General features: G+C 40.6%; 1 protein-coding gene across 5 annotated transcripts in view; it reads right to left on the bottom strand.

Moving 5' to 3' along the window:
* SINHCAF (SIN3-HDAC complex associated factor) overlaps positions 1 to 26,329 on the bottom strand; it is a 53,017-nt gene that overhangs the window by 11,291 nt on the left and 15,397 nt on the right. Inside the window, exons 1-4 of one of the 5 annotated variants that reach the window (XM_046012725.1) lie at positions 22,287 to 22,442; positions 7,971 to 8,118; positions 5,657 to 5,756; positions 3,601 to 3,727 (exon numbers count right to left, since the gene is read on the bottom strand). In XM_046012725.1, coding sequence (XP_045868681.1) covers positions 3,601 to 3,727; positions 5,657 to 5,756; positions 7,971 to 8,098 — 355 coding nt within the window. In that variant the 5' untranslated portion in view covers positions 8,099 to 8,118; positions 22,287 to 22,442. The other 4 variants (XM_046012728.1, XM_046012729.1, XM_046012727.1 and 1 more) reach the window with 4 other exon arrangements.

The following is a 26,329-nucleotide window of genomic DNA, read 5'->3' as shown; positions in this document are numbered from 1 at the left end:
TTAATCTAACACTTGGGATACAAGAATACAACTAACTATATAAAAATGCTGTAAGGAAGAAAATTCTAGAATGCAGGCCTGGAAATTCTCCAAAGAAATTACAATTTTTAAAATCTTAAAAATTGTGGGATTTGAAAAGGCACAAATGAGTAATTAGTTAGCATGGGGTAGGTAGGGATGATGAGCAAAGTAGCAGAAGCAGAACACACGATGCACAGAAAGGGAACTGATTCAGCCCAAATATTCTTTGCCTAAAATAGGGCCTCCAAGAGGCTCACTAGGGATTTTCAACTTTATTCCATAGCAACCAGAATTCACTGTAGATTTTAAGGATTAAAAAAAAAAGAATAACAATTATATAGGAATTTGTTTTGTTTTACAAAACCCTTTTAAACTTGATTATCCCCATTTCTCAGATTAGAACAATATAGTTCAATGTTAAGTACCACAAGGATCACGTATTTGTTAAGTTTCAAGAATAGTAACTCAAATCCAGGTCTTCAAGCTCTAGGTCTAATGCCTTTCCAGCACACCACACAAAAGAAAACCTATCTCAGAAAGAAAAATAAAGGTCAGGCACATGCGAGATGCATGGAAGCAATATATAACCAGAGGCGGGAACACCATTTAGTGGGTGATGTATATAAATTCAAGTAACTCAAAACTGTGATGTTGCACACAGGTGCTAACAATTCACAATGCACATGAGAAAACTCCGTTTCAGTTTAAGCCTACAAAGCCCACACACCTTTTTCAAAGGGACTTATTTTCAGTCTTCAATCCCTCCCTCCACAACACAGCTTTATAATAAAAATCTAAAATTAGGGGCGCCTGGGTGGCTCAATGGGTTAAGGCCTCTGCCTTCGGCTCAGGTCATGATCATAGAGTCCTGGGATCGAGTCCCGCATCGGGCTCTCTGCTCGGCCTGCTTCCCCCTCTCTCTCTGCCTGCCTCTCTGCCTAGTTGTGATTTCTCTCTGTCAAATAAATAAAATATTAAAAAAAAAAAACTAAAATTACACCGGACATATTCCCTTAGGTAAGGCAAAACTGAGTCAGGTATCACTTTCCCCATAATTAGAGGGAGGAGCTAAGAATATACATATGAATAATCAATTCCTTTAACCTTCAAGTGGTAGAAGAAAATTGCTAGTTCCCAAATGTTCATCAAAACTTGGTAAGAGGGAGGGAGATAAACCATAAATGACTCTTAATCTCACAAAACAAACTGGGGGTTGCTGGGGGGAGGTGGGATTGGGAGAGGGGGAGCGGGCTATGGACATTGGGGAGGGGAGGCGAACCATAAGAGACTATGGACTCTGAAAAACAACCTGAGGGTTTTGAAGGGTCAGGGGTGGGAGGTTGGGGCAACCTGAGGGTTTTGAAGGGTCAGGGGTGGGAGGTTGGGGGAACAGGTGGTGGGTAATGGGGAGGGCACGTTTTGCATGGAGCACTGGGTGTTGTGCAAAAAGAATGAATACTGTTACGCTGAAAAAATAAATAAAATGGAAAAAAAAAAAAACAAAAAAAACTTGGTAAGAATGGAGGGCAGAGTTAGTCTTTTGCTTTCCCCCAGGTGATAGCTGATTAAGGGAACATACATAAACAAACAATCCAGTAACAAAATGGACAGAGGACCTTAATAGATATTTTTCCCCAAAAAAGAGAAAAAGGACAAAAAATAACAAGTGTTCATAAGGATGTGAGGAAAAAGGAAACCCTTGTGCACTGTTGATGAGAATGCAAACTGGTACAACCACAGGAGAAAACAGTATGGAGGTTCCCTCAAAAAATTAAAAATAGAAATACGTGATCCAGTAATTCCACTACTGCATATTTACCAAATGAAAATGAAAACACTAATTTGAAAAGATGTATGCGTCCCTATGTTTACTGTAGCATTATATACAATGGCCAAGATATGGAAGCAACCCAAGTGTCCATCTATATACATAATGAATAAAGATGCAGGGGTGGTGGGTGTGCGTGTATGTGCATGCACTTACACAACCCTAAAGAATGAGACTTTTAAAAGAAGGTTTGCAATGATGTGGATAGAGCCACAGAGTATTATGCTAACCAAAATAGGTCAGTCAGAGAAAGACAAATACCATATGATTTCACTTATATGTGGAACCTAAGAAATAAAAGAGATGAACATGGGGGTGGGGGTGAGGCAACCAAAAAACACTCTTAACTACAGAGAACAAACTAGGTGTTACTTAAGGGTTGGGGGGAGGGAGAATGGGCTAAATGGGGGATGGGTATTAAGGAGGGCAGGTATTGGAAGGAGCATTGTTCATTATCATATGTACGTATGTATCATACGTAAGTAATAAATCATTAACGTCTACTCCTGAAACTAGTATTACACTGTATGTTAACTGGAATTTAAGTCAAAACTTAGAGAAAAAATGTTTTAAATAAAAGAAAAGAACACATATAAATTAAATATACACATATCTGATAATACCTAAATATTTTACTATAAAGTATTAAAATATTTTAGTCGAAGATTAAATAAATGTATCATCAGAGTAACTATAGACTAGTAACACCTACTTAAAAAAGCAGAGAGTCAGCAGAAGAACTGCAAAGACTTCAAAGTTGTGAGTATTGATTATACTACCCTAGAGAGCAGGGTGGTATTACTCAAAGAGCACAGGGCTTTGAAGTCAAGACAAACCAGAGGTTGAATTCATCTCTATCATCTTTACTAAGTGACCTGGGTCAAGGTTAAATCACCACTCTACTTCCTATTCTAATCTCTAAAACAAATCACTGAGATGGCTATGTATATAAAATGCTTGGTACATACACCAAAATGTCCAAGAGATGACAGTTCTCCTTTCCTTACTCTACCTTATCAGTATATTTAACTATCTTTTACCATTATTCTAGAACAAGCACTGGGGCACCTGGGTGGCTCAGTCACTTATGTGTCTGTCTTCAGCTGAGGTCATGATCCTGGGGCCTTGGGACAGAATCCCACATCGAGATTCTTGCTCAGCAGGGACCCTGCTTCTCCCTCTCCTACTCTCCCTGCTTGTGTTCCCTCTCTTGCTGTCTCCCTCTCTCTTAAAAAAAAAAAAAGTATATGAGCCCATATTAGTTTGTCATTCCTTTCCCATTCCATCACACATAACACACACTGCCCCAGAAACCTCAAAGTCCTGAGGCTAGCTTTACTGTAATCTGTGAGTTATGATTACTGAAGTTACCTTCCTTGGGCCTTGGTGTCATATCGTCCACTAATTATTTACCTACCTTTTCTGCACATCTCCAGAACTCAATTTCTTTATGCATAAAAAACAAGCGAACAAGTCTGAAAAACCACCTTCTAGAAAGTTTCAGATGATAATGAGATCTGAGTGGTCAGAGGGGTCTCCACACATTCTGAAGAAGTAGCTGGTCAAAGTACTTTGATGACATCAAAATTAGAGTTCCACAAGTCCACAGAAATAGCTCTACAGTACACAACACCCTCAAACACGTTTTTAAAATAAATTTAACAAACCTATACATACCATATGCCACCCCCAGACAAAAATAAAAAACAAACAATGATTCATAAGTACCTATATTTCAATATCAAACTTACTGTGACGTTTAAATTCCTTCTGTAGTTTACTGATCTGGTTGCTTTTTATCCTGTTTCCAGATAGAGTTTTCACTTTCTTTGGTTTCAATGTAGTCTTCAGACTGGGTCCTGCCCTTGCATCCACCACCTGGAAGAAAATACTGAATATTTAATACCATTTAAAAAAAATGATACCTCTTGTATTCCTTCAGTTCAGATAAATGCCTATTTGAAGGAGCCAAAATTGAGAACCAGCTTTCCATTCAGAGTATTTGAGAGTCCACATGTACTTTTAATCATCACATGGTATTAAAAAATATCATGTACAAAAATTTGAAATAGGGGCACCTGGGTGGCTCAGCGGGTTAAAGCCTCTGCCTTCAGCTCAGGTCATGATCCCAGGGTCCTGGGATCGAGCCCCGCATCGGGCTCTCTGCTTAGCGGAGAGCCTGCTTCCTCCTCTCTCTCTCTCTCTGCCTGCCTCTCTGCCTACTTGTAATCTCTATCTGTCAAATAAATAAATTTAAAAAAAAAAAAAAAAAAAAAAAAATTTGAAATAGATTTATATACAGCAAGAATGGCCCAAGAGGTTAAAGAAATCAAGCCTAGTAACAACTAACATTCCTATGAGACAGTGTTTTATGGTTTACAAAAAGCTTTCATACACTTTTGATTTTTACCCTCACTACATAGTATTAAGGGGACTATTTTTGTTACTCCAATTTAGGGTGAAGGAAAACAAGAGAAATTATCTTTTCCTTTATTTCACTAAGCTAGTAAATGGGAAAGAATGGGTAGAGACGGGTACAAGACTCAAATCAAGGTTTTCACACCTGTGCTTTATCCTTTTTTCCATTACATGCTTTAATCCCTGGAGTCACTTACAGGATGGCAATGGTATGTTCTCGCACAATCTAGCATGGTCACTGGTTCAGCCCTGCATGGTATCACTTCTCATGAATTGATTCACACTTACTATTTGTACATTTCTACCCTTAAAAAGGTTGCCATCACCTTCAAAAATCACAATCTGGATCATCTCTAAATAAAGCTAAAGAAAACTCACTTTTTTATAAATTTTAAGACTCACAAAAACCTAATAATGTAACATGGTCACCAAATGACAATGTAAGGCTAGTGTCAGGAAAAAAGATAAAGAAGAAATGCCTGCTTAAAAAAAGTATTTTGTATAAATGCCATAAATGTTCTGAAAGCTACCATACAGAAGAATTAGGGGTGCCTGGGTGGCTCAGTGGGTTAAGCCTTTGCCTTCAGCTTAGATCATGGTCTCAGGGTCCTGGAATCAAGCCCTGCATCGGGCTCTCTGCTCAGCGAGAAGCCTGCTTCTCCCCATCCCACTGCCTGCCTCTCTGCCTACTTGTGATCTCTCTCTCTGTGTCAAATAAATAAATAGAATATTTTTTTAAAAAGAGAGAGAATTAAATAAGACTTAACAGTGTCGTTCTGGTCATTGAAAACCAGTGACAATGAGCAAACACAACACACATTTACATACTAGTATGACCTCAACTAGCTCTAAATACAGAGAGTAACAGCTTCCCCATAATTGATCACTATGTGTTAGACTTTATACATATAATCTCATTCGGTTCTCACAAGAGCTATGAGAAAGCTATTATCCTTGCACTTTATAAGTAAATGTAACTTGCCCAGAGTTCACAATTAGTAAGTGGTACTGGCAGGATTCAAATCCAGTTAATTCTAAACCCTACTGTGCTCATGATGGTACCACAGTGAGTTAGGATAAACATTATCCTAAGAGTTTAAAAAACAATCCGTGTCTAATTAACTGGAGGAATGTATTAAACCTAAAATACGAGAACATACACAGTCAATCTCTTAAATGAGGATACTGGATACAGCCTTAGAGAAACGTTACACCAAGCTATTCTGCTTCTAAAAATGCCAAAATGTTAAGTAATTATATCTGAGCAGTAACTGGTGTTTTTCTTTAGTTTTCCCACTTTCCATCTGAGGGATATACTATTTCCTAAATTAGGGGGAAAACTAATGTTACTTTAAAGGTATAACTGAGAAAGACAAAAGATGAACTAACATGATTCCAGTTTTTTTTTGATCCTGCTGGCAATTTCTTCCATCTTTTCACAAGCAGGACACAGGCATTACAGATGTCTCCTGAACGAGTCTCATGCAACCTGATAAGAAAACAACCAAACCTTTGTTAGTTTTATCATTTATATTAAAGAAGTCATGCAGGGGCACCTGGCTGGCTCAGTTGGTAGAGCATACAATTTTTGCCCTCCAGGTTATAAGTTCGAGCCCCACATTGGGTAGAGAGATCACTTAAAAAATAAAAATGTTGGGGAAGGGGGGAAGAATTCATGCAATTACATTTCCTTTAGGAAAAAATACACCCAATTATACTTTATAGATGCAATTTCTAATTGTCCTGGGTGATCCAGTTCCATTGTTACATTTTATAAATATAATTAACTCCTTGATCCAATGAACCATTCATTCTATGTACTGCAATTTGGTCATTCTAAAATAATGTTTTATAAGTTAAATAATAGTAAAATTTAAGACCTAGAGGAGATCCTGGTCACCATGGTTTCAAACAATGTAGTCCAATTAATCTTTTTCAAGTGTGTAGGTACTTCCACAAACAACAAAATGCCATCTTTTAAGTAAACTAATGTATCACGATATTCCAGTTTTAGACACATAACCGGAGGCACTGTAATTTTTTCAAAATGACTGCATCTGCATGGGGGGGAAATCTATAGGACTAGTCACCAAGCTCTTTTTAAATTCTGTCTTTGAAGAACTTACATTTAGTGCACTATTATAAACACATACAGAAAATACTGGTAACGTTTATCGTGTATACCACTGCAAACATTAGGAAAAAAATGTAATTAAAAAAGGCAAGGTCAGGGCGCCTGGGTGGCTCAGTGGGTTAAAGCCTCTGCCTTCAGCTCAGATCATGATCCCAGGGTCCTGGGATGGAGCCCCACATCGGGCTCTCTGCTCAGCAGGGAGCCTGCTTCCTCCTCTCTCTCTGCCTGCCTCTCTGTCTACTTGTGGTCTCTGTCAAATAAATAAATAAAATCTTAAAAAAAAAAAAAAGGCAAGGTCAGGAGAAACTCTTTGACAACCTTCAAAATAATTACAAAATCCAGGATTAACAAATAAAAATTCAACAGGTATTTTGATTAAAAAAGAGAAGTGGTAAAAATAACTTCTAACATGGGAAATGGTTCAACATTGAGTATTTTATCCAAGCACTTGTCAGAAAGTAAATTCCATTTTATTAACCAAAGGTTTATTTTCAAGAGATAAATGAGGGGCACCCCGATGCCTCAAGTCAGTTGAAATCCAACTCTTCTTTTTTTTTTTTAGATTTTATTTATTTATTTGACAGAGTGAGAGAGGGAATACAGGCGGGGGAACAGGAGAGGGAGAAGCAGGCTCCATGCTGAGCAGAAAGGCCGAATGTGGGGTTCGATCCCAGGACCCCAGGATCATTACCTGAGCAGAAGGCAGATACCTAATGACTAAGCCATCCAGGGGCCCCTGAAATCCAACTCTTAATTTCAGCTCAGGTCATGATCTCAGGGCTGCAGGACGGAGCCCCACCAACTGCGTGCGCTCAGTGGGGAGTCTGCTAGAGAGATCCTCTCTTCCCCTCCCTCAAAATAAATAAAGAAATGTTAAAAAAAAAAAAAAAAGACAAATGAAGAACAAAATCATAAAATGAAACATACCCTGACAGACTTCAGGGCAGAACATTAAGTCCTGTTATCCTCAGGAGGCTGAGTTAAAATACATTTCCATAATTTAGAAAAACAACGCAAAGAACAGAAAACTATCAGAGGACAACCACTATTAAGAGAAAATAAGAGTGAAGTCTCTCTATATATCTTGAAGTTAAAAACAAGAGTTTGGGGGCGCCTGGGTGGCTCAATGGGTTAAGCCTCTGCCTTCGGCTCGGGTCATGATCCCAGGGTCCTGGGATTGAGCCCCACATCAGGCACTCTGCTCCGCAGGGGGCCTGCTTCCTTTTCTCTCTCTGCCTGCCTCTCTGCCTACTTGTGATCTCTGTCTGTCAAATAAATAAATTAAAAAAAAAAAAAAAAAACCTTTTTAAAAAAAAGAAAAAAAAAAAACACGAGAGTTTGTTTGGTATAACTAAGGGGCTTCCGATTTGGTAGTTCCTTATAATCTGGAAAAGGGTAAGTGGTATTGTTTGATCCATTTTCAAAGCAAGAACCTTAAAATAACCTAGATGAGAATGCAGTGATTTAATTTATTAGCACATTACTCCAACTGCTTGCCTTGCTTGGAAATACTTCGTAAGCTGTAATCTTTTTCACTCTAAGAATGGTAAAAACATCAGATGATCTTACCCAAAACAGCTTTGGAAGTCCTTTTCATAGCGTTTACTGTCAGTGAATCGAGAACTGGAGGACTTCGCTCTGCAAATACAGCAGCCCTCTATACTTCGGTACATCTTTGGCTTGTGAAAACCAAACATCTTTTCTTCTGGGCAATAGTCTGTAAAGCCAAGGGAATTGACACAGCTTTGTTGAGGGCTAGAACAAGGAACCATTAAAAGAGAGTTCTCTGCTCCACCCCACCCCCAACAACTTGATATTACATGACCAAGCCAGACAGGAGGGCTCTGGGGAAGATCTCCGTGATCTACGTCCATTCTTGGCACTAGCATGCATAGCAAGTGTATAAAACACATAGAAAACATTATATGTTAATTAGAAAAATGAAAAAAAAAAAAAAACCCACACAAAATAGCTCAGTTATTTAACAAGGCCTCTACCACACCTCCTTTTTACCCTCTTGGCAACACTCATTTCAAAAATGGGGGGAGAGAAGCATTTTTAAAAAATCAATTTTTAAGTAGAAAATAACACTCTCCCCACTATAAAATGATGGAATCCTACACAATGAAGGACACATCCTAAAATTTAAGGTAAAGCACCCGCCCTTCTGTTTTGCACCTTTGCATATATATGATACCCTGCTGGGGAAGTTTTGAGCATTTACCATGACCACTATTTGATACTAAGAACACAAGTAGCTCAATATGCATCAACCCACAATACTCTGCCCTATGGGAAGTTAAAGGGGATTTCTTCTGTGATAAATGGGAAGTTCTAAGCCAGCAAGTTGACTCTGAATTCAAACTACTGAAAGGAGGATGTAAAATTCACAAAAATCCAGGGTCAGGATTCAAAAATAATAATTTTATAAGTCATTACGATGAATTAAAAACAAGCTCTTATTTCCTGACAGCTCTTCTATGAAGACCTGTCCCTGAGAGCAGTAATAAATACTGAGAGGCAGATGTCCAAGAAATGCAGGTGAGATAAATTGTGATTCTCATGATGAAAAACGTCTCAGTATCAAGCAAGGAAGGAAGAACAGCTCTAGAGCTTACATGTAGCAAAAATGTAGCTGGCAGTAAATACCCACCTTAGAAGAAATTTAGAATATCCAAACCAAGAGACAGTTTCACCAGAACACCTGGTGTTCTTTTATGGTGTCCCATCAGAGAGAGACTAAAAAGTCAATGAATATAGAAACTAAATCCCAATTGCCAAGTGTTAAGAATCCAACTACAAATCATCACAAAAGCATCACATACGGTATCAATAAAAAAACATTACCAATACCAAGTAGACTGGTACCCATAGTTTTAGAAGTCATTACCACAGAACACCATCCTTTTAAAGCTCTTTTAGATACACACTGAAATACATAGGAGTAAAACAAAAACTTTGGTATGTCTTTGGATGATCTGTCTGATCCCCATTCCATCTCAATTCTGGTTAGTACACCAGAGGAAGTATTTACAAAAGCAATTCACAGAAATAATCAAAGGCCCATGCTGTGTTGTGTCTGAGATTGAGGGATTCTGAAATACAGACAGAGGATTTAGGATTTATTTTTTTAAAAAGTTTTATTAGCAAACAACTAAACACTCAAGCTTTCCTTTTAAAAAGGGGCTATTATTTATCAAGTGTTCTTATTTATCAAGTTTTGTTGGTGGGGAAGGCAGGCAAAGAAGGGAGATGGGGGCCAGGCAGAAGGCCACTGATGCATTTCAATAATTAAGCCTAAACAGTTATTTCAGGGTGGCTGGGTAGCTCAGTGGGTTAATGCCACTGGCTTTGGCTTGGGTCCTGATCTTAGGGTCCTGGGATCGAGTCCCGCATTGGGCTCTCTGCTCAGCCAGGAGCCTGCTTCCTCCTCTCTCTCTCTGCCTGCCTCTCTGCCTACTTGTGATCTCTGTCAAATAAATAAATAAAATCTTTTTTTTTTTTAAGATTTTGTTTATTTATTTGACAGAGAGAGATATCACAAGTAGGCAGGGAGGCAGGCAGAGAGAGAGGAGGAAGCTCTCCTCTCCGCTCTGCGGAGAGCCCCATGTGGGGCTCAATCCCAGGACCCTGAGATCATGACCTGAGCCAAAGGCAGAGGCTTAACCCACTGAGCCACCCAGGTGCCCCAATAAATAAAATCTTTGAAAAAAAAAAAACAGTTATTTCAATTTAAGAATTGTTAGAACAAGAAAACAAAATATTCTTAGTTGATTATTTTTGTTAAATGAAGAACTTGTGAATTTTTGAGAGGAAAAAAAATGAGGAAGATACTCTATACAGTAGGAGGAGGTGTAGTAATGCCTGTGAAATGAGATACAGATTTTTCTCCAAACAACAAGCCCAAACGATAAATGAAAAGAAATGTCCTGAGGGGTGTCTGGGTGGCTCAGTAAGTTAGGCGTCTGCCTTCACCTCAGGTCATGATCTCAGGGTCCTGGGATTGAGCCCAGCATTGGGCTCTCTGCTCTGCTCAGCTCAGAGGAGAGCCTTTTTCTCCCTTTCTTACTCCCCCTGCTTGTGCTCTCTTGCTCTGTCTGTCAAATAAATAAAATCTTCAAAAGAGAGAGGGAAGGAAAGAAAGAATGAATGAATAAAAGAAAATGTCCTAAAGAAAATGATGGTGTATTCCTCGGTTTTGAGACAAAAATGTTACGTGACTCTTTCCAGTTCTCACAACTAACCTGTGGGCTCTCCAAACTCCCCTAACATTCTCCATTACCATCAAGAAGGTCAAAAGTCCACACTTCCTCTTACAGTGGCCAGCTTCATCAATAGCTCTAGGAAACTTCAGCCTCCCTTCTCAGCAAGGACAAAGGAAGTATAGCAAGAAAGGCCAGTTCATTCCCTTAATACACAGACCAAATCCTATTAGAACAGATAGATTCCTATCTCTCCAGTTACAATCCCCGTCCCTCTCCACAAATAAACATGCTATCAAAAGCATACAGCATTCGGATCATCTCCAAGATAGCAACTACCTTCACCAAGGCTGGATTTGAGCAAGAAACACAGTTTGTGCCAGTTACTGCACGGTAAGCTTTTAAGGAATGTTAGTGTTATAGCTAAATACTGAGGCCTTCCATTTTATAAGCAGCTATTGTGAATCAAGTGTTCATCTTCAATATGAATTTTTTGTTGGTGGGGATCTCCACAAAACTTACCCAACAGTCACCACAAGACATCCCATTCTTCAGACTGAGTAATATTATTTTTTAGGAACTGGGGAAAATAAAATAGCCTGATACCTTCTGACAATCCTTTACACAACTCTGAGATCTTATGTTCATCCTGATAAAATTCTGCTTCAGTGTCTGAGAAGTGTGTCCATGCTTTTCTGGGCAGCGCTAAATGCAGTAAGGTGCAAGGCACCTGCCTGCCGCAACACACAAGAGGTGTATGAACCTTTTAATGGATTACTTAAACCTATTAAACCTTTTCTGAGCTTATTCCTGCACTTGGGAGGCACCTGGAATCTGCAGCAAATACACAGGGGTTTCATTTTGGGCTTTGTTTACAGCAACCCAGTTAAGCAGTGGTTGGTGTTTAACCATTTTGCGCTTTAGGGAGCCCAGAAATTAATGAAAGCATTTTCACAGAATCTAGAGACCCACTAATGTTTTAAAAAACAAAATAGAGCAAAACAAAAAACAACCCTATAAAACCTACCCACTGTCTGGAGGAAGAGGACACAAAATGGCTCTAAAACCAACTTATTCTTTGTATTTATAGAGAAGGTGGTAGGTAGGTGTAACACAACTAGATTTTAAACCTGGAATTTCTGTTATTTCAACAAACCTGGTGGTTCTTTTGAATATTTCTTTCCTACAATATTCCTAGAAATTTCCTAGGATATTCTTTCCTAGTCCCACATTTGTGCAATATTAAATGATTCCCCCAGAACAATTTATTTTATTTGTTCAAATGATACTGTAAGCTATTAAACTATTTGTGACTTTTGCATCTATTCTCACAGGAGTCACATCATTCCACACTGTTTTCACAGACGGAAGCTAATACCATCTGCTTCCTAATTGATGAATAATTACAGAAGAAGAGTGGACACCATACAATCTTGCTCTTAAGTGTGTGGGGAAAGCAGAAGAAAATTAAGCTCTGGGATAAAGCCAAAAATCAGGAAAAGACTTAAAATGCTTATTAAAAGCTGCCATTTGTCTTCTAAAATTAGAACAGTGGTGATGGTTGCAGAACTCTGTAAACATACTAAAAACCACTGACTTGTTCACTTTTAAAGAGTGAATTTTACGGTGTGTGAATTATATCTCAAAAAGCTTGTTTTAAAAATGAGAACAGACTGGGTTAGGAATTCTGTCTTTGTATATCTTTGTAACCTCAGCCTTTAAATAAGCCCCGTCACTTAATAGGTACTCAATAAATGTGATTAAACTTTTTTAACAAGTTGTTGTGGTTTTTTTTTTTTAAAGTTGTTGTTTATACAGCATCTCATGTTTTATAAGGCACTTTCATTAACATTATTTCTTTGGCTGCTTTCAGCCAAACAGCCACAAATTTTTATTGTTCTGTCCAACTTAATTCAATCTCCCAAAGTTAAAAAGATTAAAGTTAACAATTAAGTCAGCAAAAACCATAAGAGAAATAAGTGTAACTATATAGGCAAAATATCACAGACAACAAAAAGTGAATTTTTAAAAAATGCAACAATTAATTCTAAACATCTGATTAATTTCTGGGGGTTTTTTCCACTTTAAAGCTGCACAATTCATATAAATCTAATGATCAACTTAATTAAAAGATGGGGAATGCAACCTTAGTGTTAACACAAGGAAAGGGTGGGGTCAATGCTGTATGTCAAGGATACAAAAGGACCAATTCTATTCTTTATTTATTTATCAAGTAATCTCTGTGCCCTATTGGGGCCCAAACTCAACCTGGAGATCAAGAGTCCAATACTCAACCAACTGACTGAGTCAGCCTGGAGCCCCATCAAAAGGACCAATTATAATCTAATCTAACAAGATTACAAAGCCAAAGAGCAGGGATGGTACGTATTTTATACTTTTTTTTTTTTTAAAGATTTTATTTATTTATTTGACAGAGAGAGATCACAAGTAGGCAGAGAGGCAAGCAGAGAGAGAGAGAGAGAGAGGAGGAAGCAGGCTCCCCGCCAAGCAGAGAGCCCGATGCGGGACTCGATCCCAGCACCCTGGGATCATGACCTGAGCCGAAGGCAGAGGCTTAAACCACTGAGCCACCCAGGTGCCCCCGTATTTTATACTTAATTCAACATGCAGAAGGTAAGTACAGAGTCCAACATAATATAAATGGGAAAGAAAAGGAAGCTTTACAGCAATAGCTAATACTGAAGGGATGCTATTTAAGAAAAAGTTTTCTGATAAATAATTCAAGCCTTAAAGAGAGGGTCTTTTAACAATACTAAACTCATTTTAAACTTGACTTTAATCAGGAAACAGTATGAAGAATAGTGAAATGCAAATTTCAAAGCTTTTAGTATGCTTTTTAATATGGAATTGGAGACAGTGAGGTGAAGAACTTAATTCTACAGAGTATTCTTGTCTTTTATCCCTTGCAAGGGTATTAATTTAACATTTAGGAAAAGAGATTTATCTTCTTATGATAAATGCAACATCTAATAAGATCACTTTTTTGGGTACACTTTGAAGGACACCAATAGTTCCTCTAAATATAACTTCCCCAATTCCACTTTCTAGATTCCTTTTAGGAAGTAAAGGGTTTTTTTTTAATTTCCAAAAATACCTTTCAAAACTACAAAATGCCACTGGAGGGACTGGAAAGAAAACTAAAAGTATGTATACCAAGGTGATAAATCAGCTTTATAGTTAATGTTACAATTTGTCCATGCCACTTTGGGTGATGAAATTCTGATTATAATTACAACTGCAACACGTAATTATAATTACAAATGCAACCTCCCAAAAAAAAGTATTCCTAAAGTGTTTTTCATTTCCAACAGACCAAAATTCTATAGCTTCTAATCATCACTTTTATTAAAAACCAATGGACACAGACCTATAAACAAAACAAAACAAAAACAAAGACACTAGAAACATCCTAAATGTCCGTGGATTCTTAGATTGGTTAAATTATGATGTCTTCATACTACAGAATACAGTTCTAGCCCCTAAAAAGAATGCAGATTTGTGACATGTACAGTGGGGGAACTATCCAAGATACCTTGTTCTGTAAAATAAACAAACTGAGTAACAGTTACACAGTACAATCCCATTGTGTGTTTTTAAAATGGGACCTTAACTGGCTTTTTATTTTTTTTTAATTTTTTTAAAGATTTTATTTATTTATTTGACAGAGAGAAATCACAAGTAGGCAGAGAGGCAGGCAGAGAGAGAGAGGAGGAAGCAGGCTCCTAGCTGAGCAGAGAGCCCAATGCGGGACTCGATCCCAGGACCCCGAGACCAGGACCCAAGCCGAAGACAGTGGCATTAACCCACTGAGCCACCCAGGCGCCCTTAACTGGCTTTTTAAAATCATTTTCGAAAAACTAATAACTAGTGCCTCTGAGGGGAGCAAGGATGAAGGAAGCTTACTTTCACTTTCCTCTTTCTAGCACCACGCCCCCAAAACCTTAGTTATCATCGCACACCTTGACTTAACTAAAGAGGGATCTGAGAGAGCCCGAGCCCAGAGAGCTTAAACAAACTTTCTCAAAGGCACAAGATGGAGAGATACACATTAGGAAATACACTCCATAGCAGAGAGAGTACAGAACAGACATGAAGCAGGATGGGAAGGAAGCTGCAGAGAAGAGACAAGCAAAAAATTTGTAAAGCGGGAAGGAAGCAGCGTTTAATAAAGACAAAGGGAACCAAGCAACCAAAGACAACTTTGAAGTGAAGGAGATGGCATTTCTTTAGAGTTGAACTTTAAAATGACAGGATGATGGAAAAGGAAGAGATATAAACACTGAAAAAATATCCATGATCAAAAGTTATGAGCAACCTTTAGTTGCTGTAATTAATTGTTAATGTCACCCTCAACACCATTTTTAGTCAGTGGTATGCTATCTTTAATCACCTGTAAGTACAGGATCCAGTAAACACTAACAGTGTAACTGGAGCAACACTTCAGAGTCAAACAGGACTAAGAGTGTTTTGTGTTCTCATGCTGCCAGGCCACTTGGTTGTAATGTTCCCCCACAATGAGACCTGTTTCATCAGCCTTGATTAAGGAAAGCCATGGAGCCACTGAACATTATTCCCTCTTACCTCCTTGTTACCAATCCATATTGTAACACCAAAAATTTTGAATTTACTTTACCTGTTCACTTCTAAGGGACAAATTTTAACTTTGCTGAAAAAAAAAATGAGGAAGGGGTGTGGACCCCACTTCTTTGCCAATGGCTTCTTCCCACATGTCTCTGAATTATGTGTAAAATATTTATTATGGTTGCCTGTGGAATTCACACTTAGCAGAAGAACCTAGAACTCATCCTACAGGAAAGAGGTCAAACTCAGAAATAAAAGTCTTCAACTGAAATAGCCTAAGTTAAAAATAAAAATCAAAAATCCAGGTCTCTGAGTTTTAGATAGTATAAAAAAAAAAAAATACTAGGTCCTCCCATTTTTAACAGTGTGAAAAAACACTGGGTATCCCAATTCTAGATTAGGACTGACTCCAGTGGATGAGAAAATTATAAAGGTTAGGGAGATAGGATTTATCTGCTTCTAAGGGGTGATTATCATCATTTAAGAAATGTAATTACCGTTGAGTCTGCTAAAAAAAAAAAAAAAAAAAGACACTGTAATAGTCAAGTTGGAGTCTATTTCTGCTTTTCTCTTTATAACTGAATAGGAAGTCACTTCTAACTTTATTTGACCCTCTGCAATATTAGAGTGAAATCTTATTTCTACTTTCCAGGGATGATGGTGAAGCAAGAGTATGAAAATACCAGTGTCTGTATACCATTTATTTCCTTAAATTTATAAGACTTGCATATTACAGAAATATAAACTCTATCTATCCCAGGACATATCCAACAGATAAGACAGAATCCTGATTTCTGACAGTTTTCTTTTAAGCCCAGGTTTGTGGGAAAAGAGGAATCTGGTCATTTCAGGGAGATTTTAAGGTCATGAAATTGAACCATATTCTCTTCTGTGAAGCTGTTGTGTTCCCAAACTTATGAAAAATGTTAAGAAATGGGATATGGTATCATATACCTGGTCTGACCCAAACCTCAGAAAATTTCTTGAGCTCTCTGACCCTTCCATTTCTGAATGGTACCTATAAAGCATCAACACAAGGGCTGGAAAGTCCTAACTTTTAAATACTCTAAACTAATTCTATAATCTCTTCCGAACATGTTCTTCTGGTAATCACCAACCTTAGTTATCACCTATATAGTCACATAAAAAATCTGGAAGTCAACCGGGCTCTCCCTTCTCAGGCTCTGCATGGCCCCCAACATGTTTCTACTATGAAGTCCTGAAAGATTCTATTTCTGCCTTCACTTCTCTGGTTCATGTCCCTTCTGTCCTCACTGCCTATTTGTTCCTCATTATGGTGCTGGAGCCTTGTAACTGATTTCCTTAGAACCTTAAAACAGGTGGTCCCCTCCTAAAGCTCAAATATTAATCATCTCTTTCAAGGTATCAATACGCACTTCAGGATAATATCTAAACTCCCTGGCAAGAAATGCAAAGCTTTTTCAGGATCTGGTCCTGCTTACCAGCTGCTCCCAACTTGGAATCCTGATATCCAGGAGTGTCAAACCAACTTTAATAACAGCCACATCTCTACCCAGGTTGTTATCTCTGTATTGGGATGGTTTTACCTCCATCCTCTTAACTCGGGAAATGATTTTTTTTTCCCCAATGAAAGCTGTCTATACCTGTATTGTAATACCTGACACAGGATTTTTACACACTTGTTTGCTCTATTACTTCCTCCTCTCAATTGTAAACTGTTGGAGAGCAAGACCTTAAGTCTTGTATTACAACCAGGTGCTACCTGTACATGATACACAGACACACGCAGAATTTACTAATGCCTGAGGAGTAGGATAGGCAAAAACAGATCTAAACAGCGCACAGAATGGGAAATGGGGTCCACAATAAAGAGGTGTATTGAAAAACTGATACTTTGAATGGAGTTATTTTTAACATTTAGTCTGTAGACTTTTGTAGAAAAAAGGTTCAAAGATTTCCAGGGAATGTAAACCAAGTGAATCACTTTAATTAGAAAAGACTAATAGAAAATAATTCAATGCTTTTGCAACAATCAGAAAAATATTTTTTGCTTATTTGAAGCAGGCATGTGGGGAGAAAGGAAAAGTTAGGGGAATAGTGTGGAACAAAATGAAATCTCAAAACGAGAGCTATTTAAACTCAGCATATATTAACAAGAACCAAGTTAAAATTACATTAAGACAAATCAAACTTATGTAATAGGTGGAAACAACTCAATATAAAGCTAGAAATGAATTATTTTAGTTCAGTTGCAACTCTCATACTTCTGGTGCAAAAAGAAAACCTTCCTTGAAAACAAACTGCCTTCTCTTAGACTAGATGCATTTCCAGATCATTTCCATAATACAGAAAACCTTAGTTACAGACTCAATTAAAAGAGAAACTGAAGAGCCAAAAGACAATGAAACGTTTCCAATTTGTAACCTCCCAGAGTCAAAACTAAATGTGGAAAATCCAAGACAATTGTGGACAAGAGAAATAAGGAAGAGAATGGCGTTTTCTCGATTTCCACAAGTTTTTGCTGTAAAATGGTTCATCAAAATTGGACAGGCAACCTGGTGTAGAAGACAGTGTCTTCCCAGAACCAGTTTCTGAAAGTAGGGGAAAGGGCCAAAGACACTCATACCTTCTACTCAACATTTACTGAATTATTTCCTCCAGCAATGTAACTGGCCCCAGGCCTCAGTTTTGTCTCCTGTAAAATGTCTACTTCCCAAATATGTGAGAACAGTCAGTATTTACTAAGCATATCACTTTCTTAATAATTTACAGCCTTGTGAAGTAGTAGGTATTATTATTACTGTTTTGCAGAGGAGAAAATTGGACAACCAAGTGACTTATTTAACACGATCACAGCTTTGAAACCTAGGCATTTTAACGTGAGACTTCCAAACAACAAATCTAATGCCTCAACAAATGGGTTCCCTTCTTTCTCAGCCAATTACATTCCCTTTAAGTGGAAAAAAAATGTTGCATTTTTAAAACAACCTACTATGTGTTAGCATGTTAAATTAATTTGTCCTCATCACAGCACACAGTTGGTTTAGATTTCAAATAAGCTTAAGCTTTCCCCAATGAAAAACTGATTTTACATAGAAAATCATTCTCAAATTGCTTTTCTGACATAAATCTGCAGGAGTCTGAGCCCCATGAGCCAGGTTTTTCCAGGCCCTGATTACAAGTGGGAAAATAAACTGATCATCCAGTTAAGAATACTGTGGGACAACAGTTTTGAGGCCTGCTGCCCACCAAGGTTCCAGAATACACAACCTATTGAACTTTTCATTTCCAAACTCCTGAAAAAAGTAATGCAAAAAGGAAGGCGGTCTTTCCTACTCTCCATTCATTCACCTTGATAAATCAAATCTCCTGCTGTACATATGATGGGATACTTAAAACAGAAACTATTAAGCTCTATTGTACTTGAAATCTCCAAGAACACTGAAATTCTAGCTATATTCCAGGTATAAAATACTAATGAAGATAAGTCAAAGAATCTTAGTGTACTTAAAAAACATCTCTTACACATTTTAAATAATAGCCCAAAGAAATACTGCACAAAAGAAACTCATAAAGTTATTAAATACAAAGTTTTTCATTTTCTTGACATGTTCCTTCCACCCACTTCAGAAATGTATTGTTACTTAATTGGCTGCCCTTAAGTATTTGTACTTTGGTCAACCAAAACCTGGGAGAAACAGGTCTATTTAATATCAGAACAATGAAAAGAGCAATTTGTAGTTTTTTTGTTTGGGCGTGGCACCTAAGGAGATTATTTTTTGGTAACAACCACTTTTAGATCCTAACCCTTAAACATTATCCAAATGTGGGAGAAATCAGGAAAGAAGCTGCAGATCCGGTGCTGCTTATCGGTTGTCTAGACTTCAGGCAAACCCCAAATACCAAAGAAGCATCCATGTGTCAAACCAGCATAATTTTTGAGCTATGCCTGGGGCCACATAACAAAAAAAAAGTTGGCTCCAAAAGAAAATCTAAGAGGGGTAACCAAAAGGTCAACCCCAGTTCAAAGGAACTAGGAAGCAGCTAGCAGGGATAGCTATAGCCTTTTACCCTGTCAACCCCCTTAGCAGCTTCCTCCCCAACCCCCATATAAAATCTCCAAAGGCCCAACTCGCCAGGAGCTGGCTTCTTCAAGGTCATCCTAAGATAACACAATGAACAATCACCAAACATTGAGCCACGCATACCTTCAGGGCTGAGAGATTTTCCCCCTTCCCCAAATCGTTATATAAATACTTTAAATGCCATCAGGCTTTTCTCCAATTCCATCAGAAACAAACTCCTAGACTTTAATTTAATTTAGACTGACCACCTAAATAAACGTGTTCGATTTTGCGACCTACATTATTAAAAGGCTTTCCAAGTCTAGCAAACTCCAGTTCAAAAACAGGTGCTTTCAAGGTACTTTTAATGACAAGGTCAAATTCATATTCTTAATTACTAGAAGAATAAGGTTTTATTTAAACCTTCCTCAGGACTACGTTGAGGCGTGAGAACTGGGGGAGTACTGCTAGGGTAAAACTGCCTCACACAGGGTCAGTATTGGCGTAATCAGTAGTTCCTAGTCTTCCCAGTGTCTGTAGTTAGCCAAGGTTAGACGAAGAAAATAAAAACAAAGAAACCTACTAGGTCTAGTTCCGAGAACAAACTGCACCGCCCTGCCACCCCAAGAAACCAACCCCACCCGCAACCAAAACAAACCTCGCCCCTCCCGGAGCCCCCTCCCACACGTAAACACACAAAGAAAACAGCGGCACGCACAATTCAGCCACAGTCCTCACTTCCCTTTGTAGGACAACGGGGAGCCCCGAAACTTCCCCACGGTGGTTTTTTCGGGTGTCGTCGGGACTGGGCGCCCTCAACGTGCGGGCCACGACTCGACTGCGGGGGGTTGGGGTGCTCGCCGCACGCACCCGCTTCCCAGAAAGCAGCAAGATGCCTCCCCAGTCCTCCTGCGGCCCTCGGCACCCCTCCAAACGCGCTTTCCCCTCGGGCACGCGGTGACGGCCGAGAGAGAGGCACCGGGGCAGCAAATAGAAACGCTCCCCGGTGGGTTTGTTGGTAAATAGAACAACTTGGGTCGGGAAGAAAGTTCCTGCGGAAAGCTGCTCGCTGGGGCGAGGGCGGCAGGAGGTGACCTGCGTCCCTTGCCGCCTCCTCCCTCACCTGCGCCGGAACAACGGGCCCCCACGCACGCCCGCCCGCCCGGCGCCTCCCGCAGGCCGCGCCTCCCGCACGCCGCGCTGCCGGGGCTTGTTCCTCCTCATGGCTTTGCCCTGACGTAATTCAAACATGGCAACAGTTCGACTTCAAAGGCGAATCCACAGACCTCCCAGACAGACTCCGGGCCACGGGTAACGGGCCAAGAACTCGGGGCCACGCTCTCCCGGCCCCTCGGCGGTCGCGGCACTCGGCGCCCGTGCTGAAGCGCCGGGGCCCCGAGACCGCCGCCTCCCTGCCCGCCCGGAGCGCGGACCACGCCGCCTCCCCGCGCAACAGCATGGCACCTCACGCCAGCAGCGCCGCCAAAGTTTCCCCGCGAGGAGCTGAGGGACAAAAGCCCCTCTCGAAACTCGCCCAAAGTTCGGGGGGCCGGGCCCGCACGGCCCTCCGCCCGGCGGCCGCCCCAGCGCCGGCGGGGCCCGCACGGGCACATGCAGCCCTTTGTTTTCTGTCCAGCCGGGCGCTGCCTACGTGCAGCATCAGGGATGTCGAATTGTTTCTCAGAGGCGAGACACACTTGACGATCACCACGGGTTAGGGTCCGGACCCCGCGCCCCGAGAGCTCGGAGCCTGTACCCCCGTCCTCCCCTCAGCAGCAAGCCCATTTAATCAAAGTTTTTCAGTGTCCTTAATGAGAAACGCCCGATTACCCGCCCCGCACTAGCGGAGAGTTGGCGACTTTCACTCTGCTTTTTAAACTGGCAAGACGCCATCATCAGCAAATCACATTGTCCTGCCGGCCGGCCGGCCGGCCCCGACAGCACCCGCATCTCACTGCCGGCCCGGAGCCGGACACTCACACCGACCTCCGGCGAAAACTGGGGTCGCAGCCCCAAGCACGTGGTCTGTCATGTTCAGCACAAAAAGCAGTGCCCTCCGGAGTTCCCTCACTCTTTCGGCGCACACAACGCCGCTGCCTCCATCCCCAAGTCAACTTGGCTCAGACTAGCCATCTTAAGCCGCACACGGCTGCCCCAGAAAGCCCTCGCCGTGGCGCCCACATCTACGCTACAGGTGAATAAATTGCGAACAAAACTTGAGGCTCCACAGACACATGGGCCCCCAGCGCTGCCTGGGCGCGGTCCGGGGGGAAGAGGCGTTGGGGAGCCGGGCTGCTTCAAGCGGCCGCGTGTTGCTCTCATTGTCGCATCCGCATCCCTCCGGAGTTCGGCAAACAACGCCACGCCGCGTGCACTCCAGCCACCGGGCGCTGACCCAAAAGGCCGATTTAAACCCCCTCACGCCCTCCAGCTCGCAAGCAGACGGCAACTTAAGTTTCCGAGCGAATGGCGTTTATTGTCCACCCTTCTCAAACACGCGCCGGGGGCTGCAACGAAACTAAACCACGAGGTTCAACCGCGGCGCCCGACCACTCCCGGGGCGCGCGCCCACGCGGATGCACCAGCCCGGGGCCCCTCAGCAGTTGCCAGCAAGTCGTTTTTCTCTCCGGCCTTCCAGCCACCAGCTCCTTTCCGCCACAAAACACTACGGCTGAGTAAAGTCATTGTCACCTTCAACGTGGATCCCTCAACTCCGGCGACTCCTCAGTCGTCTGCAGCCTCCACTCACTTCCCCCACCCAGAGACTTTCGGTTTGCCTCCAGTACCCTCCCCAATTAAAAAAGACACACTAAACATGTGTATACAAAAGAACCCGGGGCTTGAAGATCACGAGAACACTGCTCCCAGCAATGCCATCTCCAAGACAAAACTTCCTGTGCGTGCGCCTGTGTGTGCGTATTTGTGTGGAAGGACCGGGGGAGGTGGGGGAGGTGAAAAGAGGAAAAAAAAACCCACTCTGAAATCAAAGCCTCGTGAGACAGTTTTGCACCAGAGTAATGGTTAGAGTCACTCACCTTCCAAAGGCAGCCGTTCCACGCGCAATAACGTTCCCGAGGTGCGGAGTGCACGCCAAGCCAACCCTCCCCTCCGATCGCTCCCTCCTCCTCAACTGCCTTGTCTAGAAAGATTGTCTCCTGCAGTTCTGCAGTTGCTACGGCTGGCCGGGAAGGTGTAGATTCCGCTTTCCCTCTGCGCACGCGCGTCTCCCGGTACAAAATTCTCCTGAATCGAACTTATTTGCATACGGGCGCGCGCGCGTCGAGGGCTGGGAGGGGAGAGGGCCCGGCGGCCGCGCGCGCTCCCGGGGCCTCTATTGTCCTTTTAAGGGGAGAAGCGCCGCGGCGCGGGAAACGAGGCGGCCAGAGGGAAACGGGGGCGGGGACTGCTTACTACGGCTGACGTCACGTAAACAAACGCCCCCTGGCTGGAGGCTGCAGCGGAGAGGGAGTGGCGGGGTGGGAAAGGCGGAAAGGTTAGCGAGGGAGGGTGGACCTTCGGCTGCGTGACGTGCTTTCCACCCCGAAGTTCTTGGGCGCACCTTCTCTCGTGGAAAGGTAGTTTTGGAAAATGTTTTAGCAAAATTGTCACACCTGTGCCCACGTTCAGGCTGGACGCGACAGGAGAGGTGGTCTTCCAGGCAACCAGACTGAATTTATTCCTCCTATATTTCCTAAATTTTGTTTGGAGTTGGGTTTTTGAAGGGTTTTGTTTGTTTGTTTGTTTTTAGTCCTCTGGAACCAGGAGAGATTCGTTTTCGTTTTTCGTGCAGTTTTAATGAGTCGTTTAATAAAGTCCCATTTTGACACTCTATCCATTCATTAACTCCCGCCTGCCTTCCTCAAGCAGTAACCCAACCCATAACTATCCAATTTTTCCCCCACTTCGGCCTTAAGATTTCAAGCCTGTCTGATTGAATAGTTAACTTCCGTGGGAACAGTGTAGCTTTCCTAAACGACTAGTCGGTGGAAGTCAGTAATCTAGAAACATGCATACCTCCTGCAGCTGCTTGTAAAGGGTGTTCCACTCACCCAGAACTAATAACACTAACTTGTGGTCCTGGGAATGGAAAAAGTAGCCATCAAGTGCAGACTTTCCCGAATGAAATGTATAATAAACCAACAATTTAAAAACTTCCTGTCCAGGAGGAAAGAAAAAAAAAACCAACTGAAAAATTGCAGTAACTCTTCTCATGTTAAGTAAAAAATGAAAAAAGAAGAATTGTGATACACCTTTATTTGAAGAACACACCTAACACCAATAGATTGAGCGAGCCCCTGATGAAATGATAGAGGGAGGGTGGGGAGAGAGGAAGGATGTTTTTCCCAGAAACTTGATATTGTTCCCAAGCTACAAAAGTGTGGACATCAACCATAAAACTTAATCATCTGCTGACAAGTTTCGCTGCTTTCACTGTAGTGTCAACAATATGGAATTAAATAGATACTTCTGAAACACTAATTTAATTCAACAAACAATTCATAGTACAGTCAAGACAAACCCACTTCCAAAGTCTTTCAAGTAATGTTTCTTTTTTTCTTTGGGTCCTATAACATACTGTTTCCCTAACTGTATATGAAAACCACATATTAAATACCTGCAAAAAAGAGAAAAAAAAAGACACCCCTCACTAAAATGTGAACTCCCTCAGGGCAAGAATTTTATATTGTATTCATTTTTCTACTTCAGTGCCTAAAACAGTACATAGCAGAAAAATTGAAAAAATAATAAATTGATGGAGATTTTCAAAGTTATTTATCAGACTTACCTCAAGTCAGCAGCTTTACTTTAGTGTAGAATTTTTGTATTTAATCTAAAATGACTTTGGAAGTTATAGTGATCACCTCAATTAATAAGATGCCTAAGATGCTCAAACAGTTCTTATCATAATAAAGTGGAGTGGAGTAGGCTTCCTAGCTGTTTCTGGGCTTTCACTGGTAACAAACTGGACCCTGAGCATAAACACCTACCTTCTTTTTGAAGAAAATTTTTGTAAGTTGTCCTAGATTGTTTCATGTACTTATTTGGTTTATGACAGATCTTCCAAAAATAATTTCAAATTAACATATGCTTTTACAAATATGAAAGTTACAAGTGTGATAATATTTTTCAAACTTCAATTATTGCTTACAGGATATATCTATCTATATATTATATATTATATAATATATAAAAATGTGCCTTGAATGCCTTTTCTTAGAAAGTTTATATAAGGGCACCTGGGTGGCTCAGTGGGTTAAAGCCTCTGCCTTCAGCTCAGGTCATGATCCCCGGGTCCTGGGATCTAGCCCCGCATCGGGCTCTCTGCTCCGCGGAGAGCCTGCTTCCCTTCTCTCTCTCTCCGCCTGTCTCTCTGCCTACTTGTGATCTCCGTCTGTCATATAAATAAATAAAGTCTTTAAAAAAAAAGTTTATATAAAGAATATATATATAATGTAATCCAGGGATGGAATAGGTTCAATGAACAAGCTATGTAGAAATTACATACAGTAGTTAGGATATACTGTTCAGATAAAGAAGTACCTGTAAGCTTCAGAGCTACTGAGTTACCTAATATTGTACAGCAAGACTTCCTGTGCTCTCAAAGTAGAAGTCAAGAAGTAATCTGGGTAATTTTTGTAGGAAAGGTACCAACAAAATGCTTAAAGAGGAATTTGAGTTTCTTAGAGTCATTAAAAAAAAAAAAACCCACAGCAAAAAACAACAACAAAAAAAACTTCCTAGTTTTGAACAACCAGATGCATTCCAAAGGTTCTTTTGTTTATTCTGTTTCTTTAACATGTTGTATGGCCATCTCTATCCAGGTGCAATAGCTCATTTACTGGCTACTTTAAAATACTATTACCTAAATATCCCAAGTGAATTTTTCATGGAAAGAAGGAAGGAAAGGAGGGAGGGAAGGAGGAGGGAGGAGGGAAGAGAGAGAGAAAGGAAGGAAGGAAGGAAGGAGGAAGGAAGGAAAAGAGAGAGAGGGAGGGAGAAAGGGAGAGACAGAAAGGGAAAGAGAAAGAAAGAAAAAGAAAGGGAAAGAAATAAGTAATTTATAATATATAAATTTGGATAATAGGAGACTGAATTACACAATGCTTAAACTATTTGAATATTTTGGGGCGCCTGGGTGGCTTAGTCATTAAGTGCATGCCTTCGGCTCCGGTCATGATCCTAGGGTCCTGGGATCGAGCCCCACGCCTGGCTCCCTGCTTGGTGGGAAGCCTTCTTCTCCCTCTCCACTCTCCCTGCTTGTGTTCCCTCTCTCACTGTATCTCTCTCTGTCAAATAAATAAATAAAATCTTAAAAAACAAAAACTGTTTGAGTATTTTTAATGACTATAATGCTATGTTGAACTCATACTGAGTTCTCAAAAATATTGAAATTTAAAATACAATAAAAAAAGTTAAAAAATACAGTAAAAAATTTAAAAATACAGAAATTGAAATTGAAAATAAGTTACAAAATATTCTGGTTAAGCCAACTACCTTCTTATAATTTGTTGTCCCCACTGTAGAATTATCCCTAGTGCTTGAACATTTTTATTCATTTAGCAAACATTTAATGGTCATAACTATGTGTCAGATAGTAAAACTATTTCAGAGTAGAGGAGCCCAAGCCCTCCTTACATCTTCTAACTTATTTCTATATAATTCTATTTTATTTGTTAACTTTTTCTTCCGTAGCATTCATTGCCTTCTTTTGAGACTGAACGATTAAGCTACTTTACAATTTCTTGTAACATTCTTGGCATGGATGATAAATTATATGTAGAGGACTGAAAAGGACAATTCTTGCCTGATAATGAAGGATATTATATTATTAGCAATTTAGTAATGTTTGTAATACCAACTCAAACTAAAGATCACTTTTTATTTATTTTACTTTATTATTGGGTTTTTTTTTAAGATTGATTGATTGATTGATTGATTGATTGATTTGACGGACATCACAAGTAACCAGAGAGGCAGGCAGAGAGAGAGGAGGAAGCAGGCTCCCTGCTGAGCAGAGAGCCCAACGCAGGACTCAATTCCAGGACCTTGGGATCATGACCTGAGCCAAAGGTAGAGG

This window comes from Meles meles, chromosome 7, assembly GCF_922984935.1.
Source record: "Meles meles chromosome 7, mMelMel3.1 paternal haplotype, whole genome shotgun sequence".
In the NCBI taxonomy this organism is placed as follows: domain Eukaryota; kingdom Metazoa; phylum Chordata; class Mammalia; order Carnivora; family Mustelidae; genus Meles; species Meles meles.
The sequence above is the reverse complement of the archived record's forward strand: the minus strand, read 5'-3'. Positions and strand labels throughout refer to the sequence as shown.